Genomic DNA, 20,551 nt, shown 5'->3' with positions numbered 1-20,551 from the left:
TGGAGTTGAACCACAGGCTGGAGGTCACTGGCCCCATTCCTGTGCACCTAAAGACCTCAAGGAGAAGCTTAAAGGAGGCCTTAGCCAAGAAAACTGCACAAACCGTTGTAAGCAAGACACAGGTTCATTTTTCAGCCTAGTGCTTCCTTTAATAATCATTACATCCAATGTATTATGTATTTATGCATTCATTCATTTGTGGTTTTTATTTTGAGACCAGGCCATGCTATACTGTCCATGCTGGCTTCAAACTCAGAATTCTCCAGCCTTGACCTCCCGTGTAGCTGAGACCACAGGCATGTGCTACCACAACTGGCTTTTTCCTATTATTTAAAAGGAGGTTATGAGTAACACTTAACAACACCCCCGCCTTCTATCCAGCTCACTCCCTGAGGCAGTGAGTGTAGTAAACACTGCTGGTTCCAGAGCTTTGGCCTGAGCCATCCAAGTTTCACTTCTGGAAATAGAAAACTATCCGTTTCTAGATTGGTTAAATTAGGTGACTTTTCTGAAAACTCACTCCTCTTTTGACCTTAGAACTGAGAATTGCAAGTGGGTGTGATGTGACTTGTCAGCCAACACACATGGAGACAAGAGACGAGGAGGGAGCAAGGAGGATCGTTGCGACTGTGTGAGACTGTGTCTACAGCGGGCGGCACTTACCCTGGTAAATCCTGCAGTCTTCCTCGGTGACATAGGCGTTCGCCCCCCAGATCACCATCTTGCGGATATAAGATGGGTACTTTGCAGCAGCGATGAGCGCAGTTATGCCGCCATCACTCCAGCCCAGGAGGGAGACCTGCTTGAACTGCAGCGCCTGTGGGCGACACAGCAGGATGCGCGGCAGTTAGCACTGCACTCTGCTGAAAGAACCTGGGTGCTGGTGATCAGAGTTCTGTAAGTCTGCCACTTTGAGGCCTGGTGTCAATGAGCTTTGCTACATTGTAACTGTCATAGAACCCTGGATTGTGGTATTGTTGTGACTTATGTGGGGATAATATCTTCTGCTTGGATAAAATGTCCAAGTACTGAATCAGCAACCATCTGTTGTTATTGGGTATGGCAAGCACTGTGTGTGCATGCACCTGAGCAGTTATGCAGTTTGGAGAGGATCTTAAGATAAAATGCATCAGGGCATCTGGTGAAGCCGCAGCTGTAGTTGTGGGAAGAGCTGGCTAGAGACAAGAGGGAGCATGGAGTCATAGCAAAGCAAAGCTGTGTCCGTCCTTGGGTGAATCAACCAGGACCCCAAAAATGTGCTCAGCAGAGAAAGCTGACAAAGCATAGAGAAGGGCCTTCAAGAAGTAAAACAGAGTGTCTTGAAAAGATTAATTAAGGAACTAACACGTTAGTTGGGATGCTTGCTGGTGCCATCCCATGTGTACACACAAGTTCTCTGGCTAATCATTTGGTATTCATATGCAGAATGAACCTAGCACACTGCCCCCTCGATTCATTTACAGACCCGGGATACATACAACATTGATCATAATCACAAATGTGACAAACGTCCACGAGCAACTTATAACAAAATGTAGCTCAAAATTAAGCTAACCATTTACCAGTAGATGATGCGTGGAATAAACCAGTGGATATTTCCAGTGAAACACAGCAGCTCTCTTGATCCTTACTGGGGTGACACAATCTACATATAGCCATACCTCAGCAGGGATGCCTTGTATCATATGGTACCAAGAGCTACACACATAATGTGCAGTATAGAACAGATACCTTGGACAGGAGATATCTTAAAAGTTGGGGGATGGGGTTGGGTGGAGGCAGGATGGCCGAGCAGCATCATACTTCACTGGACCACTCAGAACATCATGAGATTTAAAACTCATGACAGAGTGTTACAGATAACATTAATGAACTTGCATTTTAGAAAGACAGAAGGAAATGTTTTGAAAGTTTTTCTCATAAGAAAGTGATAAATGTTGGGGACAGGGGTGGTGAGACAGTGTTGTTGGCAAAGTGCTTGTGGCACATGCACGAGGATCTGAGTTCTCTCTCAGGACACAGTGGCATATACTTGCAGCCCCAGCTTTGAGGAGGTGGAGACAGGAGGATTTCTGGGGCTTGCTGGCCATTCAGCCTAGCCTACTTGGGGATCTTCAGGCCAATGAGTGACCTTGTTTCAAAAAACAAGGCACAAAGCAAATGAGCAACAATGGTTGATGAGACAGACATGTTTAACCTGGTTTGAACATTATGCAGTATAGACATATACTGGAACCTTACTTAACTCCATGGCGTGTACAATTTTTTTACATGTACTAATGTATAAGGTAAAAGCAAACTTAAAAATTTTATAAAACATTATAAAACATTATAATTATAAAACATTACAATTATGAATGAATTATTTCTGGAATTTTCCAGGCCACAGTGGGCTATGGATAAATGGAGCCACAGAGAGCAAGAGCATAGAGAGGGGCCAATGGCAGTGAGCATGTTCATCCGGAAGGGAACGGCAAACCGGAGGGATGTAAGGTACAGTGTTAACAGTGTGATGCCATCAGCACTCTAAGCCTGTAAGCCTAGTACGGTGGACCCTGGGGCTACCCTGCTACACAATGAGTTTGAGACTAGCCAGGGCTACATAGCAAGATCCTGCCTCAGAAAACCCAAATAGCCAACTAAAATACTGTGTGTGCTAGAAAGCTCTGACTCCTTACCTGGGCCTAAACGATAATTAAAGGCAGGAAAAAAGCTGGATTTCTCCATCTTCACTTTGTATCTTCTTTACTTTGGGTTGGATTCCTGCTCAACTCTGCAGGTAGGCATGTTAAGCTTTCAAGGAGCGTCTGTCTAAAGGCTGGTGGTACCTAAGCGATCTTAACCCCTATACTGGCTAGTTTTATGCCACCTTGACACAAGCTAAAGTCAACAGAGAGGAGGCATCTTCAGTAGAGAAAATGCCTCCAGAGTAGGCATCGGGCGGGCTGTAGGCAACCTGTAAGGCAGTTTCTAAGTAGTGACTGGTGAGGGAGGGCCTACCCCATTGTGGGTGGTGCTATTCCTAGGCTGGAGGTTTTAAAAGAAGATAGGCTGAGCAAGCCACGAGGAGCAAGCCAGTAAACAACACCCCTCCATGGCCTCTGCTTCTAGATTTCTGCACTGCTTGAGTTCCTGTCCTGACTTCCTTTGATGATGATCTGTGACGTAGAAGTGTAAGCCAAACAAACTCCTTCGCTTGCTGCTGTGGTCAAGCTGTTTCATCATAACAATGGTAACCCTACTAGGACAACCCCATCAAGGCTGAAGACACAGGCAAACGAGCAGCGGTGGCATTTTACTATTGCCTTTCTTAATGTCCTGTTCCTGACTTGTGCACAGCCTGAAGTCAGCTTGGACCGAGAAACGGCAGGCAGAGCCTTACAGACAAATCACCCTGTGAGATGACTCCTGAGCATGAGCAGGCATGGCTTCCTCAGGGCACCTTGCAGAACCAGAACAGAGCTAACGCCAGACCACACTTTGACCAGGACTGCTTAATTATGTAGACTTCTTGCCACCTCTCCAATTGTCAGTACCCCGAAGATGGGCCAAAGGGCTTACTTCCCACCTTCTCCAAATGGCGATTTTGTTTTCAAAATGTGTTCCTGTCTCTTCACCAGCCCCTCTTGTTGCTTTTTGGGGTAGAAGTCATAGACTTGAACCTCTGGCTTAGGACTCCAGTTTCATCTCCAGTAATAAAGCTGCGTGTTTTGCTAAGTGTAGTGTGGTGTTGCAGGCCTGCAATTCTAGTATATCAGAGGCTGAAGCAGAAGGGTTGAGATCTCAAGGCCTGTTAAGACTACACAATGAAAACCTGTCTCCAAAAAAGGTAACACAAAACAAAACTGTGTATGCCAGGAGACTGGTGGGGAAGGCAGGGCCTTAGTGTCTTGGCAGTAGCATCGTTAGATAGCTGGGCTCTGTTTCTACTTGGTCTTTTAGTTTTTCCTTATATAAGACTCACATGGTATTGCCTTTGTAAAAAGAAAGAACACCAGGAATAAGAACAAATAAAGATGGGGCCAGTCATCTTCCCCCACTCCAGTACTTCTCTGGGTCTCACCTTCATCAAGTCAACAGCATCCTTTGCATCCCTTTCAAAAAAGTCCAGTGGGAAATCTCGATCCGGGGGTCTGGACTGTCCGTATCCTCGAGGGTCCCAGGCCACCAATGTGAAGCGCTTCTTATTTAGGCTCTGTAGCTGAGGTGCAAAATCGGTCTTTCCACTACCTGAAAACACCCACTGGGTTATGTTCCACTGAACGTTCTCAGTGTAGCCAACACCAGAGCAAAACAGAAGCAGGAACAATCTTAAAAGACAATTCTTGGTGCTCTTCAAAGTTAACCAGAAAAACTCCTGGTGGGGGCGGGGAGTTGTCTTGCAATGGCTCCACCCAGAGGCACATTTCCACTCCTGATGGAGTTAAGACCTGACTCCGGTCTCCCCCTAGTGGTGATTTTGATGAAGACACCTAGAGCGAGGCTCGGGATCAGTTTTTTTGTAGCACTTTTAGCAGCCTTACAATTTAAGTCTTCTTACCCCTCTGGAAGAATTAACTAAACCTTACTGAAATAAACTTTCAAATTTGATAGTTTCTGAGTATTATCTCTCTAAGGAAGATGACTTAGAAATGATGGAGATCCCAATGGCACCCAGGTAGAAGTCTCATATTCCAGATGTTTTTCATTAAACTAATACGAATGCTTCTTTAAGAGTTACATAGAAGTAAATTAAAACCCTGAAATGTTTGTTTTTAAGAAACCAAATTGTATTTTATCAAACCAGCATGAAGGTGGCTATGCCAAAAGCCTGCAGTGGTCCTCTCAATCCCCACCAGGTCGGTCAGCCACCAGAGGTGTGGTGTGCTCACATTCAATGTGTGTGTGTGTGTGTGTGTGTGTGTGTGTGTGTGTGTGTGTGTGTGTGTGTGTCAGGTCATGTACTGAGAACTCTGTCCAGGGGAAATTCAGCACTAACTGAGCAGTTTGTTTGATTTCTAAGCACTGAGAATTCAGGCCACAAATATACAGGAAACCCCACCTGCTCACAGACAGACAAGCTCACTGTGATCTAGGTCCATCACACAAATCATTCAAAAAAAAAAAAAAAACAAAACCCCACCCCAAAAGCAGACCAATGATTTCCAGCTGTTGTCTGCAGCTCTCTCAGAGGAGCTTCCTGTATGTCCCTGATCTAGAATTATCCTAAAGGAGGGGCAAGAAGTAAGGGACTGGAGGGGTGGTGAGGTCAAGCTAAAATAACAGTTTCACAAATGAGGAGACATTTGCTTTCTGGCACTGGGCATGCCCTCGGAAACTAGAGCCGAGAGCGCTAAAACCTTAAACAAGTATTTAAAGAACAGGCAGAATTCTCAGCACACGATTCTGAGGGGCCCATGGGAAACTAGGGGACAAGGTAGGAGAGAGACTCCCACGGTTCCATTGGGAAACTAGGGGACCGCCAGGGCTATACAGGGAGACTCTGTCTTGAAAAACAAACAAACAAACAAAAAAGCTTTTTAGCAAGCACTAACATGAATGATCGAATGATCAATGCTTGGCATCTAGCATCAAGATCCATCCCGGAGAATCGACAGCCTGCAGAAGCGTTCCATGAAAATCCATACGTACCCAACATCCCAGGAAGCAGGAGGACCGCATGCTCCCCTTCTCCCGCTCGCTGGTAATGCAGGTGAACACCATTCACAGCCACCTTGGCAGAAGTCATTGAAGTGCTGGCAGAGAAAGGAATTCCCAGAGGAAGACTTATTATTTATTATGCCAGACTGGTAGATTTAATATGACAGAGTATCAGGTCTCGTGCATGAGTTAGCATTAGTACCCACTTGGGCACACATCACTGCTTTTGGTTTGCGCCTCAGTTTTCTGATCCAGATTGTGTTTTCACAACAGACTGCAAATCTGAATGGTGTCTCCCTGTTTTGACCCACTGTGGCACCCAGGAGCTTGTCCTCTGACCTAGTTAGTTTTTTGTTTTGTTTTGTTTTCTGGTCAAATTGACACAAGCCTGGGTCATCTTAGAAAAAAAGAAACTTAGACTGAGAAAATGCCTCCATTAGATTGGTCCAGAGGCTAATCTGTGGGGCATTTTAAACAGTCATGGCTGATGGAGGGGGGCCTAGACCATTGCAGGTGGTGCTGCTCTTGTCAGGTGGTCCTGGGTTGTACTAGAAGGCAGGCTGGGCAGGCAACATTTGTCCTTGGCCTCTGCTTTAGTTCTTGATCTTATGACCTTCCTGACCACTCCCATGATGGAGGGCGGTGACTTAGAAGGATATGGGAAAGGGAACATGCCAGGACAGAGGAATTGCTCTTCTTCTTGTGGATTGGCAGTAAATTTAAGCCAGTCACTGACTTGCTTTTCCTTCTACCTACCTCACCTCATTTCTGTCCTTGGTCAAAATGATTACCAAAATGTTGGCACTTTTGAAAAAACATGATTTTGTGGTCCCTGTGCTAGTTTTAGCTGATTCACTAAGTTCAAGTAATAAACAACACAAGCTGGGCATAGTGGCACACAGGAAATCCCAGCACCTGGAAAGTAGAGGGAGGAGGATTACAACAAGTTCAAAGTCAGCCTAGGATATGTAGGGAGACTCTGTCTTAAACAATAGCAATAAAATCAATAAAGAACATGTGGTGGTTTGAATATGCTTGGCCCAGGGAGGGGCAGTACTGGCAGGTGTGGCAATATTGGAGTAGATGTGGCCTTGGAGGAGGATGTGTCTCACTGTGGGGGTGGGCTTTGAGGCCCACATGCTGCTGCCGTGCTTCCCACCATGACAATAATGGACTGAACCTCTGAAACTGTAAGCCAGCTCCAATGAAATGTTGTCCTTATAAGAGTTGCCTAGGTCATGGTGTCTTTTCACAGCAATGAAACCCTAAGACAGAATGTATGGTGAAGCATGCTCTTAATCCTAGCACTAAGGAGGCAAAGACAGGCTAATCTCTAAGTTCAAGACTAGCCTGGTCTACGGAGTAAGCTACATGACAGCAAGGGCTACTTGAGATATCCTGTCTCAGGGAAAAAAAAAACAAAAACAAAGAATGTGGGAATATGTGTCGAACATCGGTACATCTAATATGTGCATATAAATGTTCTTCTTCTGGAAATTGTATGACATAATTGGGAAATAAGAAGGCCTAACATCAGCTCATCTACACAGACATCAGAGGGGCAAGAATAAAGCCAACGATGCCAATTTGTTTTTGTTAACATCATAATCCTATGGAGAACTGAGCTTTATGGTTAGGAAGGCTTTAAGCATCTTAGAATGAAGACAGAAGCAGAAAGCATGCTTTCTACCAACAAGACTCACTTCAGCACAGTTCACTTAGGGACACATCTACTTTGCTCCTGGCCCAGCAGGAGAGAAGGCAAAGCCAGGGAGGATTTGCCCAGGGAAGACTGGCTTATGCTGGAGGCACCTGGGCCAGATACAATTTCCTTTCTTTGTTTCTTGTTTCTGATATCGAGTGAAGCAGGTGACTAGTGTTCACTGGGCTCATGTTAGCTATAAAGCACAAAGTACCATCTCCTCCTTTTACCGTCCCTCATGCACAGGAGCTCTTTTAGGGACTCCCTTCCCTGCTGTACCAAGAACTTGCTTGTCAAAGCCATATTGCGCTATGCAGGTGTTCTGTACAAAGGAACCCCCTCCCCACTGTCCTCAGGGCACAGAGCCAGTCAGTGGCTTTTGGGGACTGGTGTTGCCGCCAGAGCCCTGAGCATCATTGTCTCTCCCTAGAGCACTGGTTCACAGAGGCATCCTTCCTTCAGCTCCTTTGATCATCCTCAAGCCTCTTTGGTTAAAAAACGGCAATAACAACAGCAACAGCAACACCAATGACAACATCTAACATCTTCCTGCCTCTGGCTGGATCCAAGGTTTGGTTTCCCATTCCAGACTTCTTTCTAAATTATCACCACCAACAGGAGTGTAGGGACATCAGGTAGCCAGAGTTCAGCTTACTAGAAACTGCACTTTGCCTAGCACTCATTTCTGAGCAGTACACTGCAGTAAACCTAACATTACTACAGAGAGGCCACAAGTTGGCTTGATGACCACAGGATTCGATAACCCAGGCCAAGATGAGCATCTGAGGGTCTGACCAGGAGGCTTGGCTAGTCTCTGTTACCTTGACACACAAACGAGAGTTATCAAAAAGGAGGGGACCTTAATTGAGAAACTGTCTCTGTGAGATCCAGCTGTAAGGCATCTTGTTAATTAGTGATTGATGGAGGAGGGCCCAGCCCATGGTGGATGCCACCTCTGGGCTGGTGACCTGGGTTCTGTAAGAACACAGGCTGAGCAAGCCATGAGGAGCAAGCCAGTAAGCGGCACTCCTCTGTGGCCTCTGCATCAGCTCCTGCCTCCAGGTTCCTGCTCTGCTTGAGTTCCTGGTCCTGACTGCCTTTGATGATGAATTGGGATGCATGTGCTGAATGAACCCTTTCCTCCCCAGTTTACATTTTGGTCACTGAAGCAACAGAAAGTCTAACTAAATGAGCACCTTCCTTAGAGATGGAAGCGGTGATTGCTCTGTAAGATAACAGCCTCGCTTTGAAAGTCCTTACTGCTTATACCCTTGCTTCCTCTGTATACTGGGCTATTATTCATATATGTTAAGTTCCAAACCTGGACAAATGGTGGAGGTGTCGATTTTACATATCAAAGTGGCCCTGGCTTGCAGGCTTTCCCTGCATCCCTCATCCTTACCTGTTAGAGGGGGTGGCTGGCATTCCCTGCCCTCTACCCAGAACTCTCAGCCCAGGAGCTAGGCTGCTGCCCTTTCCCCAGAGGTTCTTCCTTATATAATCCAGACATTTTGGGGTACCTGCCCCTTTTTGTACCTTTGGCCTCCTGGCTGCTGCCATTGGTTCTCTTCTCTCACTTCCCCTTCCCCTGAGTCTGGACTCTTCCAGTTGTGTGTCTGCCTCTGGCTGTGCTCCCCCTTTTATCTATAATAAACTTTCTCCTTCACCATACCTAGAAGCGGTCATGTCCTTTCCTTTCCTTTTTATTTCTTTGTTTTTCATTCCCTATGCTAACTATATCATTAATTGTACTTGTTAATTATTTATTTCTATTCTGTTTCAGGTTTTTCACAATCGTTGCTCCGAATACAAACACTGCAAAGCCAGAAATCCAGAGAGGTTGAGTAATTAGTCTAGAGTCCCACAGCTAGGATGGGTCAATAATACAGCTACTTAAACTACGTGAACTCGAAAGGCCATGATTTCTCTTTAATCTCCTGGTAGAACTCAGTCCTCAACAGGGCAAAAGTGCTGGGGTGGCATTCAGTCTCATTGCCAAGTAGGGGGTGGAGGCAGGGATGAGGGGGAGGAATGGACCTGATTCTTTGGTGGGGCCTCCTAAGGTTAACTCAGAAAATACTGTTTTTAGACTGTGAGATTTAGTAAATTATTAATATCCAGACTGACATGCAACTCTCCACAGAAAAGATGACTTTCGACAGATCACAGAGATTATGAAGTAAGAAAAGGGTCAAAGTTCCAAGCATCAGGTTTACAAGAAACCCTGTGGCCTACAACTCAGCTAGCTGCAGGCTGGACACTGACTGTGCAGAGGTTTTCATGGGGCAGCTGCTGCGTGGGGCTGCAGCCTGGCTTCAGGGTTAGCCAGCTGGAGTTGCTGCTCAGATTACAGGCAGTGTGTATTTCTAAAACAGCAGGGCAAGACTCAGGGAAACTTTAGCAGAGATCTTTCAGGAAGAGTGGTTTACAGTGCAGCTAAGTGAATGGGACTCTCAACAGCCACTAAGCCACCGATGAGTATGACGTTAACACAACCCTCGTAGCCTCATTCAAGCCCTTCTTGCAACCAGGAAACAGGCTAAAATGCCTACTCTTCGCTGGCAAGTTATACAACCAGAGTCATTGACATATTTTTCCACATGTATATTTAAAAAGTTGCTAACGTCACATGAGAGAAGAAATCTGAATTGGATATAAAGACTAAGAGCTACACAATCATGGTACTAATGTTTAAAAAACGGAGTCGCGTTTCTCTTCTTTCTACTTCCATGTTATGTGCTCAAACGATTGGTTTCCACATCACATCTACTAAGGTTCTAAATGCCAGTTACTATTGTCAATGGCCCACCGATAGTAAACTGCGCATGGCCACTGCCTATGTCTGCATGTGTATATGGTGGAATGTGCACAACTTCAGGGTGCTCTAGCCACATCTCTGCTCACATTCTTTTGTGACTGAGCACCCATTTTCAAGACAGCAGGTCTCATGAATGTTGTTATTATTTTAGCAAAGGACTGGAGTGCACATACACACACACACGACTCTCTGGTGTCTTGGCCACTATCACTAACACACACACACACACACACACACACACACACACACACACACACACACGAATCTCTGGCAGGGAAACCTGGGACTTTGAATTTACACAGGTTCCCAAGCAGATTGTCTTGCACACTGAAGTTTCAAATTATCAAGGAAAAGGACTCAGGAAACTTAGGCCCTGCCTGCCACTGAAGCAGGTTAGGCAGATTTCTGATTTGGCAGGAATAATTACTGTTCTCAGCAGCTGGCTAACAGGCCAGCAAACATCCCCCTCTCCCCACCCCTCCTCCCCAGTTCCTTCCCTCTGCATTGAGGCGGCTGGACCACCACCCAGCACGCAGAGCCTAACCCCAGGCAGGCATCAAAGTGCTCGCGCACCAGTTCTGCAGGATCTGGACTTGTGTCTAAGCAAGGAAGGGCCGACAGCACCAGGCGTCCGTATCCCTCCCCGGCCAGTGGCCCGCGCTGCCCCGAGCGCGCCATTACCCGAAGGTGGCTGCGGGCTCGGCCTGGGGTACGCAGATCCGGGATTTCAAGGGTGAGAGTAGCAGCCGCAACCGCAGCGCGGCCGGGCGGAATGCTGCAGTCGCCATAGCTCCAGGTTGCACAGCCTCGGCGGGACGCGCATGCGCCCGCCTGGATGCCACCCTTCAAGTGCTAAGCGCGAAGTACCGCCCCTGGCCCGACCTGCCATGCCCGGAGCCCGCTCTGCCCCTAGTCAGGCCTGCCCAGAAACAGAAACGGAGCATGTCCTTGTAGTCCTAGCTCCCTTAGGGTGGGTAGACCAGTAGGCACTGCTCCTTGCAATTGCTATGGAGTCCAAGGGTATGGGAAGGCTGTGCTACCTTCTGCTGGGTATCTAAGCAGAGCCTCTGAGAGACAAAGTGCACAGCAGACCATCACTTCCTGCCTCTGTTGAGAAAGGAAAGCTCAAGCTGGCCTAGAACTCTAGCTGATGTTGACCTTGAGCTCCTGATCCTCTTGACTCATGCTGGGACATCTGGCCTGCCATCACCACACCTGTCTACATCCCACTTCTCACATTTTCTAGCGCTATTCCCTTGATGCTAAGCATAACGGTGCCAAGCCTTTAGGTTACTTATATCAACATTTATTATGTGAGTCTTAAGAACTCATCATTTGTACATCTTGCTGTGTTAGCTTTATGCACCACTGTGACAAACATTTGAGAACAATTTAAAAGGAGGAAAGGTTCATGGGTTCAAAGCTCTCAGTCCAAGGTTCCCTGGACCCATTGCTTTGGACCTGAGGAAAGGCAGCACTTGGTGGGAACCGAGGCCAGAGCACTTAACAGAGGCTGAGACAGATAAGAGAAAGAACTGGAAGAAATGGTTCAGAGGAAATTGTCCAAAGATATGTTCCCAGCGACCTGCTTCTTGTAGTCAGGCCCTGCCTTCTATATCTTCCAATAATACCATCAAACTATGAATCCATTAATGAATAACTTCACTGATTCGATCAGAGCCCTCATGATCCAAGCACCCACCAATGATTGGTTTCAGTAGTTGGGGGAAAAGCTTTCAATACTTCATACTGAAAACTACTGTCATTTCTGTGCCAGAGGACTTAAAGTACTTCACTTTATTTTTAATTAGTTTATGCTCTTTCTCCATCCATATCCCTTACCCTAGATTATAGATGAGGAAAGAGTGGGAAGGGAAATAGGAGTATTCAGGCCGGCTTAACTTCCTAATGCTATATGAAAACACCATACCTCTTACTGCAATAACACTAGCTCTTAATTCTTTATAATCACCTGTTTGTAAATGTCATTGAGTCCGTCCTCCATTTTAACTCCACCCCCTTTTTTGAAGTGATAAAATCATGAAGGGAACCTTGATTTCTTCCCCTTCCTCACCTTCCATGGCCTTTTTTGGTTTACGTCAGCGGTTACGAAACATTATCAGATTTTCTGGCTCAGTTTTAGCCACAAGCTGGATGTCAACCCTTTAGACATCTTTGTATATTGCTTATACCATAGAGAAGCCTAGGGTGAAGCTAGCCATGGATGCTCGATCCTCCTACGTCGGACTCCCAAGTGCTGAGGATCCAGCAAAATACAGCAGAGGAAGTACTGACAGTTAAAGGAACATCCAGATATGTGGACAAGAGCTAACACACTACTGGAATTTTCACTGAATATAAACATGACATTTTGGAAAATGTGGTAAGAAATAAGGTGGAGGATCCTGCCAAGGAAATGATTAGGCCCTATGTGTATAGTGAACTCACTCCCATCATTTGGCTTCTGACTTCCATATTAAAGTACAAAAAAGCACATGTGCACACAAATATAAATAAATAAATAGGACACTGAGTGGATATGTTGTTCATTTATGAACCTTCATTAACTCAAAATGAAATGGTTGAAAATATTTACCCTGTTAGAATAGGTCACATCTTTTTGTAAACAACTCTTTAAAAGGCAAAGCAAAGCAAAGCAAAAAAAAAAAAAAAAAATAAATAAATAAAAAAATTAAGATAATGGTTAAGGGCCAGAGGGAGTGGGGCTGGAGCGAGCGGGGCCAGCAGAGGTCCTGAGTTCAATTAAAAAAAAGAAAAGAAAAAGAAAAAGATAATGGTTAAGAAGTTTTTGAGGGGGCTGATGAGATGGCTCAGTGGTTAAGAGCAATGACTGCTCTTCTGGAGGTCATGAGTTCAATTCCCAGCAACCACATGGTGGGTCACAACCATCTGTACAACTACAGTGTACTCATAGACATAAAATAAATACATCTAAAAAAATAGTTTTTGAGGTAGAGCTCCTTTTCTCACTCTCATACGGAAACCACACAATGGGTGAAAGGCAGGATCACAAGCACACCAAATAGAAAACCTGTGCTTGGGAGCAACTGTCGAGTGTCCTCCCTCGTTTTCTGGTCTGGCTCCCTTTGAATATCCGGTTTCTGGCCAGGTACAGTAGTGGAGTGTGGCTTGGACTGAAACCCTCAGAGGTAAATGTGGCTCTTTTCAGGGTGGCACTCAGAGCAGAGCTGAAAGGCCTCTGAGCCATGTGGATGGACTACGGTGGTGCTGGCCTCTTGGGGACAGAATGCGCTGCATGAGAACACCTTTTCACCATCAGTATATCCTTCAGTTAGCAACAGAGAAGCAAAGGGGGGAATACATAGGAGATGCCAACATGAGCAGTGTGTCCACAAAACTTTATTCAGTACCCCGTATTTAAAGTACAAATGTATATATAAAAGAAAGGTTATCTTATTAAAAAATGAACCAAACAGAACTCTGAGTTCTGGAAACAGGGTTAGTCTCCTCAGGCCTTCAGTGTCCTGGTGGTGGCCATCTTGTTTTTCCCATGATGTGGACAATGACACTCAGGCCTGACTTGTACCTCAGACTACAGCATTCTGCATGGCTTAGGAGGTGGCTTTAAAGAGGTGTTCTAACTCCATGCTGAGCTCCCAGAGGGACTCCCACACTCCACGTGCTTGTTCGCAGCAGGTACTCCTGACTACAAAGTCATCAGTTATCATGATTCAGCTGAAGCAAATGGAAGTGCTTAACGGTCTTTGGGTCTAACCTGCCAATGACTGGCCAGCACACCATGACAGTATATGGCTTAATCTACTGACCATCCTTCAGTTCATATAGGTTCAGCCACAACTTGAGGTGCCAGGTCATTGTATGGCTGTCAGTGGTGGGCCTGGAAAGATCTGAAAGTCTGTGGTCAGAATCTGGGCCTGGACTTGCTGCACCTATCATCAGCAATGGATATACAGGTCTTCCCCTAGCGAACACGAACAGACATGGTTTTAATACTAGGACCCTGATTGCTACTGCAATTCCAAAACCAGCTCTGGCCTCTCTTGCTATTTCATTCCCCTAAACTCCATTAAACTAAAAGTAGTTTCTAATTCTGTCTTCTGAAAACAGCACTAGAATAGAAAAAGCATTTGAAGACTATGGAGGCTACTTCAGGAAAGCCTGGAACCTCCCCTGCTCCAATTCCCTTCCACTGTGCATGCTCTATGCAGTCAAGGATGACCCAGGCCTGTGTGACAGGAGAACTAAGGCATATAAACTTAGAGCAGGAAGCTGGGTGGTGGTGGCACATGCCTTTATTCCCAGCACTCGGGAGGCAGAGGCAGGTGGATCTCTGAGTTGGAGACCAACCTGGTCTACAGAGTGAGTTTCAGGATGGCCAGAACTGAGAAACCTTGTCTGGGGGTGGGGTGGGGGTTGGGGAGATAACGCTATAGGAGAGTCCCTCCAAAGACTTGTAGCAATATCTAGTTATTTTTGTCACACCTGGTGGGTGTTGTAGGGTTGACTTGTACTATTGGCATCTTGCAGATGGAGGCCAGGAATGTTCCCAAATATCCTGCTGAGTACAGGATAGCCCAACAGAGGAGGATGAAGTGCCAATGAGTGCCAGAATGGCCAACAAGGCCAAGGCAGTGTTGCAGCCCATCCCAGCAGTGCTACGTATCTGAAGTTGGAGGGGATTCACCCCATGGCCTGTGACCAGCCGGTGCCAGCCGCTGGCGTAGGCAGCTTCAGTCTTCTACCCTAGCTCCTTCACTCACTCGTATCGAAGGTTGCATATGGGCTTCCTACAGGCACAACAAGCAGACTCTGAAGCTGTCCTTTCTCAATTCATGGCACACAGAAGAGACATATTTCTACAGTACGCTGGAGAAAACTGAAGCGACAGTTTCTGAGCACAATGTGCAGTGTTAAGGTGCAGCCATATCCAGGAAGGAAGAGACGGTATTTCCTGATCAGTGCTTCCTGCACATCTCTTTCCTCTGTGGAGTGAGCAGGGTGGGAAACTGCATGAAGCACCTGAATGGTAGGAAAAACTTTAGAAACTTAAAGTAGTTTTTTTACAGTCAGCAGCAGTTCTGTGATGACAGCCAGTACCTGAAGATCTCTCTCTCTGCCCTGTACTTTTTTATCCTTACCACTCCTTAAAAATTCCAAATTGATTGATAATCTGATAGACTAGAATTGCACATGATTCTTAAAGCTTAAAGTGACAGTATAGCAGTAGATGCTAAAGTTAACAGATCCTATAATCTTTAGAAGAGCCATGGCTCATAGAAGGTATTCGAGCAGAACTTTACTGCACCCGCAGTACATGAAGTGGGAAGCTAGCCGATTTTACATTCTTTGAATGTTTTTTGTTTGTTTTCCCCCTACCCAATGAAACCACAGGAAACTGAGCAAATAACCTAACTGAAGACTATGACCCAAGGTGAACAAAGGCCATCTTCCCCTCAACATCTCCTCTCCCTCTGAAAACCCAATACACTGTATTTTTAATTTTTTTTTTCTTCTACTGGTCATGGACCATTCAGCAACATGCTTGTATGTTCTGAAGAATCATTGTGGGCTTCAGATTTCTCTTCCCATTCATCAGTTCCAAACTGCACGACACCATGTGCAGTATGTGCAGAGCTCACACTGAGATAGAATTCTGAAGGCCAAGGGGCAAAAAGGGTTTGTGCACCAGACGAATAGTTTGGTTCCCACTGCCAGAGCCTGCCCAGGCTTAGCTCTGGCTGGCACGAATCAAGTGGTTCAGCAGGTCTATCCTGCAACACTGGTGAAGTGCCTGGGCCAACTTTCCCACTGTGGCCCCTTTGGTGCCTTCCCGCATCTGCCACTTCTGAAGCATTTGGTAAACTTTCTCTTTCAGTCCATCTCTTTCATAGTCATGGTCAATTTCATCGATCTGAGACTCGGTGAAGCCCAGCTTGCGGGCACAGTTTTTCCACTGCTTTCCCATGTTTTCCCTGATAGGGTTCAGGTGTTTATCAGTCAGACTAGTGGCATTATCTGTTAAATGGAAAAGAGAAGAAACATCAGGCTGCAGCCCATTTGACCAGTCTATTGTCTTTGTGTTGCTGAAAGGGCCCAGGAAAGTAAAGAATATGAAGAGACATAGAAAGAAAATTTTTTGGTTTGTCTTGTTTTGAGAAAATCTTGCACTGTAGCCTCTTTGTCTCCCTGGGACTGGGATTGTAGTGTGCACCATCATGCCTGGTGATAACTTAACTGTCATTGACTTGTTGGACCATACTTGACCTAACTGCAGCCATTACTGAGTTTTTATATGAGTTAAAATAGGGTGGTGCTTCCTTCTTGGAAGATGTACAGCTTCCTGAGCCATAACTTATGGCTTCCTGAACAAATGCCCTACATGGCTAGCTGTTCTATTCAACTCTCACTTGAGTCCTGTTCTAGTTAGACTAACTAGATGTAATGGGCAGTGGTGGTGCGGGGCAGGGAAACTGTCAACTTATACAGCGTGTAGTCCAGGGCCACCCATTTCTAGACAGTTCACTTTCCTCTTAACAAGGACACTGAGACCAGGTGTAACCTTCATTTAATTACTATGTCTTCCCTTATCTCTCAGTGGATGAGAATATAAACTTTTCAAGGTTTTTCTCTATCAAATCAAAGGCCCTTCATTTTTTATATACACGGCCTTTCTCTTGCCATTAGCTCCATCACCATAGATGTTCATAAAAATAACACATAAAGGGAACACATGAAGATAAGACATGGCCCAGTGTGGTGGTGCATGCCTTTAATGCCAGTACTTGGGAGAGAGAGGCAGGTGGATTTATGTGAGTTCAAGGCCAGGCTGATATACATACAGAACAAGTTCCAGGGCAGCCAGGGCTATATGTCTCTCTCTTTCTCTCCTCTGTGTGTGTGTATACATATACATATGTATATGTATATATATGTGTGTGTATATATATGTGTGTATATATATACATATACACATATATATATATAGAGAGAGATACACACGCACACACACATGTGGTAGTGGTGGAGAGGGAGATAGAGATAGACAGATATAGAGAGACAAAGAGAGAAAGGGAGAGAGGGAGAGAGCACATCTCAAGAAAGAAAAAGTCACCATAATAGTCTTTATTCTTGTGCTACCTCAGAAGGCTGAATCTAAGGGAAAACATACCTTGTTTCTCCCTCAGCTCCCATTCTTTCTTCGGTACCATAGTGCAGACTCTGTCAAATACGGCAGCAGACTAAGACCCTCCTAAGATAACTGTAAATTGCCAGTCTCTGTAGGATCCCTGGGTGTCAGGAGAGTCACAAAGGTAACTCCAAAAAAGCTAAGAACCCATCTCTCAGGCATTTAAAGATCTCTCCTCAAATGGAATAGTACAGGGATTCATGCGACTTGTGGGCCAAGTCTGGCTTCTGCTTTTTGTAAATAGTTTCAGGAACCATATCTGTCCTCATCCTTGTGCAAACTACCTGTGGCTCTTTCTGGACTCCAATGACAGAGAGGCCTCAGGATCAGCAGAGCCTTGCCTATTAAGTGGCCCTTTATAGGAAAAAAAATGCCACCCCTTATGTAAATCAGAAAGTTGAATTCTGGTTTCTTTCTGAGGCAGGGTCTTGCTATAGCCAGGGTGGCCTGGGACTCACCATCTTCCCACTTTAACTGCCCTAGTGATGGATTATTGGCATACATCACCACACATGGCAGAGAGCTGTGGACACCTCTGAGCACTCTTGTTTTGATTACAGAGTGCTATGGAGGGCATGGTCTCCTGCACTTTACAGAATCCCTTTGCTGTAGAGCTAAGGGAGCTATTTCCCTAAGTCTGGACAGGATCATGGGTGATACGTTTAACATTCTCAGGCAGTGCCCTATGTTTTCAATTCACACTGACTAGTTTAAGCTTTATAGCACCACCACGAATTAGATACTGTGATTTTCCCTGTGTTAAAAAAATAGATTACAAAGGATTACAAACTACTGAGTAGGGGCTGGAGTAGATGGCTCAGCAGTTAAGAGCACTTGTTCTTGCTTGGATCAGTTTCCAGCATTCACAGAACTCACAACTATCTATAATTCCAGTTCTAAAGGATCTGACACCGTCTTCTGACCTCTGTAGGCACCAGTCATGTATGTAGTACATGAGAACAAAACAGTCATACAAATAGTATATAAATCTAAAAAAAAAAAAATTAAGGAGGAAACATAGGATAACTCAAGGAGAATCTTAAAAGAAACCTTAAGACTCTATTATATTCCTCTCAAGAAGTAAAAATGGTCAAGAGATGTCTAAATCGTAAGATACTGCACCCTTTTAAAAAAAGATTCCCTTCAATGCTGGGGACTGAGTTAAAGGCTTTATGTATGCCAGGCAGGCGGTCTACTATAGCTACACTTCAGCCCAACGTTGGTCCTTAAGAATTTTACCAAAGATGGCTTGGTGCCTGGAAGCTGACTCTTCTTTGCAAGTGTTGTTTGGTGGTAGTGAATTCAGTCCAAGATCCATATAATTGTAGTTTCCAATCTGAATACCAGAACTATTGTATATGGTGTATCTTATGGAGTCATCTGAGTAGAAAAAGAGATATAGGTAAGTGCATGGGATTGAAAGCAAGAGAAAATATATAGCATATAAAGGTATGGGGCTTTCTTACAGATGTTCAACTGCTTATCCTATGATACTCTTAACAGTCAATTTTTTTTAATGTAGCTTCTTGAATTCACAACCATTGACAAAAGACATCAGTGTTGGCAAAAATGTGGGAGTATGAAGGATCTATACATTGTTGGTAATGAAAATCATAAAACCAACGTGGATGACAGTACTGAGTTTCTTAGAAATTAAAGACAGAATTGCCATGATTCAGTAATTTCATTCTAGGTATGTATGTACACATACACACACATAAAGAGACACAGAGACAGACAGACTGCCTAAAGATGCCTACATCCATGTTTACAGCAGGATCACTCAAAACCATAGATAGCATCTCAAGTGCTACTTTATCTTCCTTCCCCCTTCCTGGTAACCCATCCTCCTTACAGGGCAGCTAGTGTTGGAAAACTCATATTTGTTAGTTATACCTGCTCACAGAAGCAAGGAAAAGAATCATGCTGCAGTGAGGAAATTTGATCTGTTCATCTACTAAGTTGGTGGTCTATGAGATCCTCCTTAGGGCATAGTAATTCCATGACTGACTGTTAACTGAGATTCCTCTAGTACTGGCAAAGATTCAACATCATTAAAGGGATCTATTCTTGGCAGGACTGGGGCCTAAAGAGAGAGTAAGGACTCCTGCAGCAAACTAGTAAGGCTGGGCTACTCAGACATGCTAAATATCAGTTATGAGTGCTTTCCACACACTCAGATTCAAGCTCCATGAGGAGAGAAGCTCAGGCTGTTTATTCACGTTACAGCTCTCCAGCAGCCTACAGGTTCAAAGCAGGAAGCATGCTAGAGATTTTTATCATGAATTAATCATGAATGAATAAAATACAATGGTGGCGCAAACCATTTTAGCTGAAAATGCAAAGGGAACAATAGTATTTCCAATGAGTATATGTATGTTATAGATCCCACTTAATACCTAGTCCACCAATGTGCTTTCCACAGAACTTCCAGGAAAACCTACAGAAAAGACAAGAAACTTTGGAGAATTTGTCATTTTGAAAGAAACTGGCCTTTTGTGTGCTTGTTTTGTATCAAGGACCACAGGGGCCTCATGCATGTTAGGCCAGCTCTGTACCACTGGGCTACACAGCCAGCTCAGAAAGTCCTGTGGTTCTCAAAGCTGCTTCTATGTGTGTTGGTTCCAGGATTCCTAGGATACAGTACAGTTATTGCTAACATCTGGATGAATGAAGGGTTATTGATGACATCTGGTTAAGTGAAGGCAGAATGGGAACTATTATTTGGTAATAATGATTAATACTAAGTCACTTCAATGTTAAAGTATTAGAAACTACATCAACTAGCTTGGATCCTACCAGAGAGAGCCATGGAAGATGAAAACCGTCTTTCTTGCTATTAAAAACAATAAATTTATGAAATTCTTAGGGAAATGGATGGATCTGGAGAATATCATCCTGAGTGAGGTAACCCAATCACAAAAGAACAAATACGGTATGCACTCTCTGATAAATGGTTATTAGTGCAGAAGTCTGGAATACAGGAAGAACAACCCACATTCCACAAGGAACTCAAGAAGAAGGAAGACCAAAAGGTAGACATTTCATTCCTTCTTAAAAGGGGGAATCAAATACCCACGGGAGGAGTTGCGGAGATTAACTATGGAGCAGAGACTGAAGGAAGGGTAAAGCCAGCCTAAATATAGCTATCTCCTGAAAGGCTCTGACAGTATCTGACTGACATAGATGTAGAGGCTCACAG

The 20,551-nt window shown here is 44.8% G+C and overlaps 2 protein-coding genes across 8 annotated transcripts in view; both read right to left on the bottom strand.

Moving 5' to 3' along the window:
- Bphl (biphenyl hydrolase like) overlaps positions 1–11,014 on the bottom strand; it is a 36,422-nt gene extending 25,408 nt beyond the window's left edge. The window contains exons 1-4 of one of the 4 annotated variants that reach the window (XM_031358034.1): positions 10,842–11,014; positions 5,632–5,735; positions 4,064–4,230; positions 664–817 (exon numbers count right to left, since the gene is read on the bottom strand). In XM_031358034.1, the coding sequence (XP_031213894.1) occupies positions 664–817; positions 4,064–4,230; positions 5,632–5,735; positions 10,842–10,948 (532 nt within the window). In that variant the 5' untranslated portion in view covers positions 10,949–11,014. Of the gene's footprint in view, positions 1–663; positions 818–4,063; positions 4,231–5,631; positions 5,736–10,733 lie in introns of all 4 variants that reach the window. The other 3 variants (XM_031358036.1, XM_031358035.1, XM_031358037.1) reach the window with 3 other exon arrangements.
- A 2,507-nt stretch (positions 11,015–13,521) lies between these two features.
- Ripk1 (receptor interacting serine/threonine kinase 1) overlaps positions 13,522–20,551 on the bottom strand; it is a 35,683-nt gene continuing 28,653 nt past the window's right edge. For 3 of the 4 annotated variants that reach the window (XM_031359462.1, XM_031359463.1, XM_031359464.1), the window contains exons 10-11: positions 18,589–18,729; positions 13,522–16,178 (exon numbers count right to left, since the gene is read on the bottom strand). In XM_031359462.1, coding sequence (XP_031215322.1) covers positions 15,892–16,178; positions 18,589–18,729 — 428 coding nt within the window. In that variant the 3' untranslated portion in view covers positions 13,522–15,891. The remainder of the gene's footprint in view (positions 16,179–18,588; positions 18,730–20,551) is intronic. The other variant, XM_031359461.1, reaches the window with a different exon arrangement.

This window comes from Mastomys coucha, unplaced genomic scaffold, assembly GCF_008632895.1.
Source record: "Mastomys coucha isolate ucsf_1 unplaced genomic scaffold, UCSF_Mcou_1 pScaffold7, whole genome shotgun sequence".
Taxonomy (NCBI): Eukaryota; Metazoa; Chordata; class Mammalia; order Rodentia; family Muridae; genus Mastomys; species Mastomys coucha.
The sequence above is the reverse complement of the archived record's forward strand: the minus strand, read 5'-3'. Positions and strand labels throughout refer to the sequence as shown.